Source organism: Cryptomeria japonica, chromosome 11 (assembly GCF_030272615.1).
Source record: "Cryptomeria japonica chromosome 11, Sugi_1.0, whole genome shotgun sequence".
In the NCBI taxonomy this organism is placed as follows: Eukaryota; Viridiplantae; Streptophyta; class Pinopsida; order Cupressales; family Cupressaceae; genus Cryptomeria; species Cryptomeria japonica.
In genome coordinates this window covers 656535688-656545870 of record NC_081415.1, presented here as the reverse complement: position 1 = coordinate 656545870, position 10183 = coordinate 656535688, and the positions used below count along the sequence as shown (strand labels likewise).

General features: G+C 32.2%; 1 protein-coding gene across 1 annotated transcript; it reads right to left on the bottom strand.

Annotated features, from left to right (window-relative positions):
* Nucleotides 1–1742: 1742 nt before the first annotated feature.
* Nucleotides 1743–9609, bottom strand: LOC131041196 (ER membrane protein complex subunit 8/9 homolog). Its single transcript, XM_057974209.2, has 5 exons — nt 9200–9609; nt 7110–7262; nt 6910–6969; nt 2395–2567; nt 1743–2160 (listed from the first exon to the last, which is right to left on the bottom strand). Exons 1-5 carry the CDS (start codon nt 9401–9403, stop codon nt 2130–2132), a joined length of 621 nt encoding a protein of 206 aa, XP_057830192.1. The 5' UTR covers nt 9404–9609; the 3' UTR covers nt 1743–2129.
* Nucleotides 9610–10183: the final 574 nt, after the last annotated feature.

Sequence of the window (10183 nt, the reverse complement as noted above, 5' to 3'; positions counted from 1 at the left end):
AATGTCAATTTTTTAAGTTATTAGAGGAGATTTTTCATTACTTTAAAAGCAATATAGACACATAATTGCTACATAGATAGTTATAAGTTGATTTAACAATTTACAATAAAAAATAGTAGAGTTGCATTAGAAGATAACCCAAAAATATGGGTTGATGAAATAGAAAAACGTTTCATTTGTCTTTCTCATTTGGTGTACGTTTTGTTTATACTTTATACCAATTTTTAATAAAAAAATTGCATGAATTAAGTTTTTTAAAATTAAATTTAAGACGATTTACGTCAAATTTTGAAAAAATAAAATTACATATTATTTGGCTTGGTTGGAAATCAAGGTTTTCTGGGCATGCGTGGGTACAGTATCTGATGTGTATCCGGGCTGTATTGGATACGTATCTGTTTCAGATATGAGGATACGTGCACCGAAGGAGGGACACAGGAGTTTCCGGCTACTCTGATCCAAATACATGCCTTCAAGATGAAAAGTAAATTTCAAAACAAACAAAAACAAGAAACAAATACTATTAGAAAGGATAAAACTGATTTCAATATTTCCAAGACATCCTGTAAATGATATGGCCTACCTGTCTAGCTCTGAGATAGACACTATTTTCCTACACTCACTGGAACTAATGTAAGCTTATGTAACTTCAAAAGGGAAACCACAGTTTTGTATTATATTGGAAACCAACTCCATATACAAACATCTGAAAGCTATCTTGGCTACAAACAATACTGCAATTGCAACTGGACTTTTGAATTAACCATGAAGATATGAAACTGGACTACTGCATTCGCCATGAACAATTCAACTGGAATTCTTCAATATAAAAATTTCTAAAGAGGTCAAAATTTCTAACAATATGATGGTTCATAGTCATACATCTCCGTTGCTGCACTGTAAACATATACAAGCATTATGACAAAATTAAATCAATAGAGGACTCTAAATACAAAATTCCATCAACTTTAATCTCAAGAAAAACTAAACAGTATGTTAGGTAATAGAACCTTTACCATAAAAGGTGAAGTTAGGTTTTCACCAACCGGGGTTTTTCAAGATAACAATGTCCTTGTTTCAGACTAAAACAACTTCAAACCTGACCAAACTGTCTTTTGGGTAGTAAATCATTGTGTATAACAGATCATTCTTGAATTTCACCCCATATTAAAAGATTATGTTAAATGCCTTGGAAATGTAACTGATAGACAATTTGTGACAATCACACATTTTGATCTAAAATTCTCCTTCTACATTATTATTAGAGTGCACAGGCACACATCTGCTTAAGGAGCCAAGGATAAAGAACATTCATGCAGCTTGTGTACAGGAAAAATGGCAATATTGCAGATAGTTTTTATCAGTCAAAAATTCTTAAGGATTCTGTTTAAAGTAGTGCTGAAAAGACATGATAACTCAATTGTCTGTCCATGGTCAAAATCTCTTAAGATAATGCATGCAGAATACCAAAAAAACTTCTGATCAAGACAATCACCCTCTTAATAGAATGTGCATTCCAAAGAAACATATCTCACAGTAGCTAAAAATATATAACAATGATCAAAGTAACCAACTTAGTTACCCGGGACAATGCACAAAATATTCTACAACCAGAATAGCCTAAAGACGATCCTAGAGAACAAGAAACAGAGAGAAAGCAACAACAGGGAAAAGTACCAGCAGAATTATATGAAAATGCATAAATGCTTCAATATTTCCATAAACACCCTAGCAACCGGAAATAGGAAAGTAGATTTTATTATCTCTAAACAGTAGATGAAAAGTAGAACACTGACACCAGGTTATTCGAATATTATGTAGATGGAGCAAAGAACAATCGAAGAAGCAATCTCCAGACACCACATAATGGAAAAATAATCACCAAACCTCTCAGTATCATAAAAAACTTAAAGGAAATGCCTCTCGGTGTAAAAAAAAGAGAGGTTAAAAAGACTCGGCTTGCAATTAAATTGCAAAGAAATAACCCACAATAACTACATCCTGTCAGAAATGACAGAAAAATGAACCTGAAACAGGTACTTGCGAAATAAGTTCTGCTCTTTAGTTGCCAACCTCTGTAGATTATAATACAGAAAATATAGTGTTTTGCATGCTAGTGAAATGTAAGTCTAGTTGAAAAGATTGTTGTTCAACCAGTCCCTGCAGATAACAAGCATCAGAAAAAAAAAATTAGACCACAAATATGACGCCCCAAAAAGAAAACCAGAAAAAAGACTACATATTGCACTCACAACTCACAAGAGATTAGACAAAATCCATCATAATAGAGAAAAACATATCTTTCTATTTCCATTAGGATAGGAAATAATTAGGTGTTTCTGTGTGTAAACTCTAGCATATTTCTTATAATGAATTTTTCATATATCTGCTTACTTGCTAATATCATCCAAATGTTCATCAAAGTCCACAACACGTTCCTCCCTTCTCTCGCTGATGTAGTCCCAAAGAACAGTGTTAGCAGCAGGTTCTTTAAGCGCCAGTTGAACACCTGGGCTACTACTTGATCCAGCTTGGCGCCAAACTTTTGATGCATCCCTAGTGTAAAGCTGCATCGGTGACATAAAATTTGTAAGATCTTGTAGCATTCTTAATCATGAACACAAAATGAGATAAAACCAAAAGCAAGAATGCATAGATAAAGCCATAATTGTTTTTTTTTCCATCATCATAAAAATCTTTACAAGGTCTGTTTCCTCCACCAAATGAACCCAAAATTATTATATTTTCCAGCAAAGTTCGAATCTCTATCCTGATCAGACCTTTTGTTTTTTTAACTTTTATTCATTTTTGCATCTCTGACATGTTATTTGATCCTTATTTTCTCCCCTCCAAAATCCAATCCTCCTGTTCATAACCAATTTAATATCCCTAATATCATAACGTGGCAGAAATCTGGTGCCATAATAATTATAAATAATTGGCAAAACATGAATAGGTACCCACAAAACTCTTACCTTAACAATATATTTCAACAACAAAGCATGCAATACTTAAAGTGATATCTTGATCTGACAATAAGATACATTTTGAAGATCAACCAAAAAACTTATTATCCAGAAAATTTGTAAATCTAAAATATACAAATGAAGCAAAATAATACCAGTTAAGCCATTCAATTGCCACCACAAATGATGTCACACCAAAATTCATAATCTAGTGGCAAATCCCACTACCAATTAATCAAAATAGTGGTTTGAAATAGAGCTGGGTTTTAAGGAACTTGGGGGATACAAAAGACAGAATACACCACAAAACTCTATTTTAAATGGGTACTTGAGATGGGTGTGTCTACTCAAATATGGAAGCCAGATGCCATGTACTGACTGACCAAAACCAGTGCAGCTAGTACCCACCAATTTTATTAATCAGTAAACTTTACCTATTATAATGCAATGGGGAGGCAAGCAATCACATAAAAGCTGTGTGACAAGGTTCGAGTTCAAATTCATGTTCGGCAACAATGCAATTTGGATGAATTTCGACAAGAGGAAAAAGTTCAAAAAAAAATTTGTGATAAATTCGCCTTTATAATAAAAAAATTTAAATATTATAGTATATTTAGAAATTTAAATTAATAATTATAAATATATAAATAATAAAAATATATTGGACTTTATATATTAAATAATAAATACTTTTTAAATTTTAAATGTTAAATACTAAACAGATTATAATTAAAAATCTAATTAAAGTATTTTAAAATATTAATTTTCATATATTGAGTAAAAAACAAAATTAAATGCTAATGGACATTGCTTGAAACATAAAATATAAATATTTTATAAAACAAAAATTGAAAATAAAAAGCAAAGCTAAAATTTAAAATCGAAATATGAAACATTAAAGGAGCAGCCGCATTCATTTTCTCCGACCCTGAAGTAGGCAGACTGTGCAACTACGGCAATCCGTGAACAATGAACAACCTCACGTGCTTTGAGCTGCGGGTAAATCATCAGAATAACAAAAACAAAAAAAACCTTTGGGTGATTCTTCATCAGAATAAAGCAAGAAAACCCTTGAGGATGTAGCTGGTGCTACATTCGGGTGATTATTCTTTTCCGACTCAAAGGAAAAGAACCCTAAACCCAAACGAATTTGATGATTTTTTTTCATGATTGGAAGTTCGCCGAATTTTGAACCTCGTGGCCAAAATTCGGCAAACCCTGTGACTTAGCATAAAAGAATTGCTACAACAGACTCATCACATCCAAGATGTAAGACATGGTAAGCAAGCAACATTAGAGTTCAACATTAAAAATTTATTTATTGCTTAAATACATAATCTGCAATCACTTTTTCTCAAAGTTGTGTCATTGGAGTACTTAATGGGCAATTTATACCTTTGAGTTTTACAATAATACAGGTTTGAAAAAGGGACATATGCTGGACTTCCATTTCATACAGGATAATACAATTGTCGTAATATAAAAGAAATATAGTATTTTCACTTTTCACTTTTCACTCATGTCATCACAAAAATCATGGTGAATAAACTTCCATGAAGACAGTGTGAGACACCATAGGTTTAATCTTCTTCACATAAACATTTTAAGTACTTTGGATAAATGACCACATATAGTGGATTTCAGATAAAACATTAAATAGTAATTGCACCCTAGAGTGCCAATGCAGTCAAACTAGAAATCCATACAAAAGTTGGAGTCTGTTTCTGAGATTAAACTAATGTGTATGTTGCCTGTAGAGAAGAAGGGTATTTGATGATGATCACATATTTCTTTGGTGAAAACCTTGACAATGCCAAGAATGTAGAGAACAAGTTACAAAAACTAACTGTTTTCCATCATTAAAATCCCAAATAACCACAAGCCTCAACCTAAGTATTATTCAATAAACATGAGAGACAGATGAAGATAATAAAATGCTCGAAAGAATGAGACACTATGCTTACAACAGATTGTGGAAGGAAAAAAAAAAAACACCCATGCTGGAATGAGTCCAAACACTAGTGCAACACACAAATGTTTGAACAATGTACTGGCATTCTGTGACAGTTCATGATTTTGTGGCTATTTTGAGTGAAACCAAACTGTTCCGCAGCTCCCATATCTCCCCTTCTTTTGATTCATTTTGAAATTATCTCTTGCTATCTCATACAATCTCTCATTCTTGCAATCTACTACTCTCTTACGGGCATTTAAAAGTTTTAAACCATTGTTTTCCAGCACTTTGAACAATTTACCAGCATTCTGTAAAGTGTTTGTGAAGAGTCCAACATTCTGTCAAGCTCTTAAGAAATTTAGTAGAATCTACCAACAGCAATATTGCACCCATTGGCCTCACCAAGCTTGGTAGATGACTTTGTCTTTCATTTTATCATCATAGAATCTTGTTGTTGCTAGCCTTGCCACCTGGGTTCTCATTTCTTTTACCATACTCACTCTCTTTTTCATTCTAGTTTAGCATTTGTCACTACTATGTCAATTTCCAGACAGGCATAGGATAGGAGCACACACTTTCTTTATCAATATTTCTTTGTCTAGCTACACGTGGAGGTTGAAAAACCAAAACAGGGGTTTGACCGTTTGTGGGAACCTCCTTTGCAGCCCCAACAATTTCTCTCTTCTCAGCTACAGGTATTCGGAAGACTACAATCACATGGAGGATTCATTTTCTCTCTTCCTCTTCATTGTCGTTTCATTATTTAATTCGCTCTAGTTTGTATAATTTCATTTCTGTGTCACTTTGTTTCCTCTAGTTTGTTGCTTTTGTTGTGCAGGTAGTTATGAGAACTTGTGAAGACTTTGGACTTTGCAACTCTTTTGGACGACTGCAATACTTGGACAACACACATTGCATGGATATTTGCACATTGTGATAGCTTCTTGAGCAGTGAGCTCCAACTTTGGTGCCAGGTTCTTTATTTTCTACTATTTTAGTTTCTGTATCCAATTTGTTGATTCTGTACTTCAATTTCTCATTAATTAGCATTTTCTTTTCTAGCTCAATTAATATAACATAAATTTAATAGTAGCTTATATTTTACATTACAGGTTGAATCTAGGATATCAAAGAAATCAGAATGCAAATGTGAGCTTTTATCTTTAGCAAAGCAAAAGAAGGCAAGCTTCCTCCTGGTGATTTATGAGTTAAAACATAAAACAATGTTGCAATTACAATAAATTCTATGTTGTGTGTCAAAAAACTGTACTATACACCATAAAACAAACTTCAAAGCATGTATTATCTACGAACTTAAAGAAGTTGGACCTGCTCTTATCATAATTAGAGAATTCTCGTGCTGTAAGAAGAAAAAAAATTAAATAAGTTTTAGAGATTAGACATTTCCGTGGTCTATAATTGAATACAACTGCCTCTGAAAAATGCTGTGAATCATGTTCCATGATCCTGCAGGTTTCCTACAGAAGCAGTGATCAAGATTTTATGTGCTCATATAACACATTCGCAACAAATCAAAATCCTCTATTGCATTGCTCTTATAATCCTGTGCATAGAAAGTCTGATGGGAAGATGTTCAAGCTACTCTTCTTGAAAGTTGGGTCAATGCTTAATGTACACAGAAAAGTCCATAGCCTTCGAATAGATTATCAGGTGCATCACCATGTAAAAGAGGACTATAACAGAATTCTATTTCAGGAATTGCAGAGAAAACAAAAAAAAACAAAAAAAAAGTCAAAATAAATTATTTGTATTTTATCAGTTTACTGCAAAAGTGTTGTATTTATTGTTTGAATATGCAAGAGATGAATATTTTAGATTTTCAGATTTAAATAAAAAATAAGGCACTTCGTTATGTATGTGCTTTGAAATAATTTTTGCTAGCGGAGACAATTTAATTTGATTGGATACTGAAAAACAATCATTTATCTGCTCACTCACAACTACTATTTAAGATTTCAAAAGACCGACCTGAACAACTGGTTTCTTGCTACCACCTTTGTGCAGTTCTTCTAAGAGTTTGTTGTCCAGCTGCAAAAAGAATATGCATATAACAGGACATATGTAAATAAAATCCAATGCTAAAAAATAATTCTATTTCTTTGCACAATAAGAAGAAGCAACATGAAACTGAATTTACCGAGTGATAAGAATTTAGTAATTTCACCTACCAAAAGTATGGCAGCTTGAGGGAAATATCGACTGATATGATCACCAATTTTCTTGGCTAAAGAGCTGAGCTCAAGATCCTCATACCTTTCATTTGCATGGTAGTAACCCACAATACAAAGCCCATCTCCTTTAGAAGTAAAGTACTCCTCTGCCTATCAGAAAAAGGAAGCTCCCATTAATTGAGAAGGATTGGTAAATCTTAATTTTTATCTCCAGAGTGTTCAAGATAAATTACTTCCAATATTTACAGAAAATTATATTTTGTGGATAAGTCTGAAAATATGTTTTATTTATGTTAAAACTTCTAATAATTTTCTCAAAATAGTTTATTGAATAAATGCAAGAGGTCAGAAGTCCATGATTTCAAGCAAGTACAGGGAAGTCTTCAAGACAGTATATTTGTTCTAAATAATAATCGAGAAAATTTCTGTGCTTGTTGTCTCTGATAAGGTAAACTTAAAGATCATAACTGAACATAAATCAACAAATTGATACACTATCAAATAATTGACAGATTGTACTAAGATTTGTCTCCATGTCTAACAGATCTTAGATATCTGTTTGGGGGTTACACAATGCATCTTATCAAATTATTGATATTTAGTTTGTGAATTCCCCTTTTGGGGTGACCGTTGGCTCAGATGACACAATTACGGGATATCTCTTCCGTAATCAACTGAGACTCACACCCTGCCTTGTCCATTGGTGTATATGACATGTCACACCTATTGAGATGGATGTGGTATTTTAGCCAACTTTGAAAGCTACCTCCACATTGGAAGCCTAAACATCCTACAAGTCAAATAACTAATTAATAAATTGAACTTACTGTTTGGACTCCAATGGTCTGTTTCATCCTTTGAAAACCTATCCAGCTCTGATTTTATGCTTATTTAGTGCTCCCCTTCCACAAAAGCTACTTTCCATTTGTGGTGTGTTTTGGACCCTAATCAATAAATAACTTTCCTAACGAGATTTATTTAATATTTCACAGAAAAACGTTTCCAGCCAGTAGTAGAAATGAAGTCATAATCATAAGGTTAAACAGCATGACAATAACAAGTACCCAGCTAATACACTGCAGGGTGATTGTTGGACTACTTTTCACCAATTGACTATTTTTTCATTAAACGTTCAAATTCGAATGCACCAGAACCTCCATATCAAATGTACATTAAGTTATTGCATTTATAAAATTTACATGTATCAATAGTAACTATCCTGTAACACCTAAATTTTGTGATTTGTAAACAAGAAATAATTTCCAGACATTCCTTGCTTGTAAAAAGTTTCCAACACTTAAGACTTTTCTTGGTAGACTCTGCCTGAAAATAAACAGATCATGGCTTTGACCAGGGTGTAAAGGGCCTAAACCCAGGCACTGGAACACATCACATAGTCCGTAGGTAAACTAACGCTCCTTAATTAAAAATCAAGGGAAAAATACTCACGTGATCAAAAATAGCAGAGATGAGGAGGTTTTGACTAAGGGACAAAAAATAAAAGAAATTATAATAACAAAAAACAAGTGTAGGGCAATGAGACATTAAAAGTATGCCCAGTTATAATACAACCTTGCTAGGTTAGATGAACCTTGGAAGCTGAAAAGTGAAAAGTGACTAGAACAGGATCTAAAATCCTAAAACAACCGAAACAAATAAGTAATAAATACTCTACATAGCCCAGAACCTAACTTCTAGGACACTCAGAATCTGTCTTCTGATTTCTGAAATAAAATGTCTTTTAACATCCTTAAAGCCGATATGATCTGTAATACCAATCTAACTGTGACTACTTGTTTACAATATTCTTTCTGTATTAGTTAAGCTTTAACTAAATTCCCTAAACTCTGTTTAATTGTCTTGATTCAAGATTCCGTGCGCTAGGTTACCAGTGCAATTGAAAGCAATCCTAATTCTATACGAGTTCATGCAAAATTTTAATTTGGATAATCTTCATGACCTAATAGAAATATTTTCGGAGTCGAAATGGGACGACAAAAAGAGAAAAAAAGATTGTGAGTGTGCCTGAAAAGGGCAAAATGATTTGTGGGTGTGCCTAATAAGAACAGAAAAATTTGTGGATTTACCTGAATGGTGGCAATCTCCAAAGTAGGTAGGAGTCCCAGCTGTCCATGAGACAGAGGAAAGGCATCTATGATCTCCACAGCTTCTGTTTTATCAGAGAGTCTTCCAACAAGAATGCCATTGACTGCAGAGGTCTTGTGCTTCAAGGCATGCAGCACCAGCTTCACATAAGCTTTCTGGCTTACTTCATAATTGCTCTCAACCATCTTGATCTTCTTCGCCTGCCTTCTTCCGTGTCCTTACAGTTCTGCCTTAATTTCTTTTCAGAATAGAAGCACTGCCATGGTTTTTTCAAGGAATCAACTTTAAAGGGTAAATTTTAAGCCGATCTAAACTTTTGTGTGATTTGGAAGTTGTTTGTCTGTTCTTTTTGATTTAATCGAAGTACTATATCGCATTGGAAATGCAGGTTGATTTGTATATATATTGCAGATTTATGTGCAAGTGTTTTTTGAGGTTATAAAATAATTATAAAACAAGTGTTACATAGTCTTATTTTTAGTATAGTTTTAATAATAATTATGATTTAATTTTAATAATGATTATATTTTAAAAATTATAATAATTAAGATAAAAAAATTAAACATAATTATTTCATAATAATTAAAATTTTACTAAAAAAAATAATATAAATTAAAGAAATCTTAATAAATTTTTATTTTCACAAAATAAAGTTAAATAATTGAAATAGTTTTAGATTTAAATCTATTTTAAAAACTAAAATATAATAAAAAAAAAATGTGTAAACAAAATTATATAAAAAATTAGATATTAAGAAAAATTAAAATTAATAATAAATAACAATAGTCTTGATAGATAATAATTTTATTAAGTCAAATTAATTAAATAAAAATAGTAATAATTTTTTAAATTCATTGTAATTTAAATATAATAAAATATGTATAAAAGTATAATTAGTTTTAAACATATTAATTCGATAAAAGAAAACTGTAACTAAAAATAACAAATCAATTTATTTTATTATA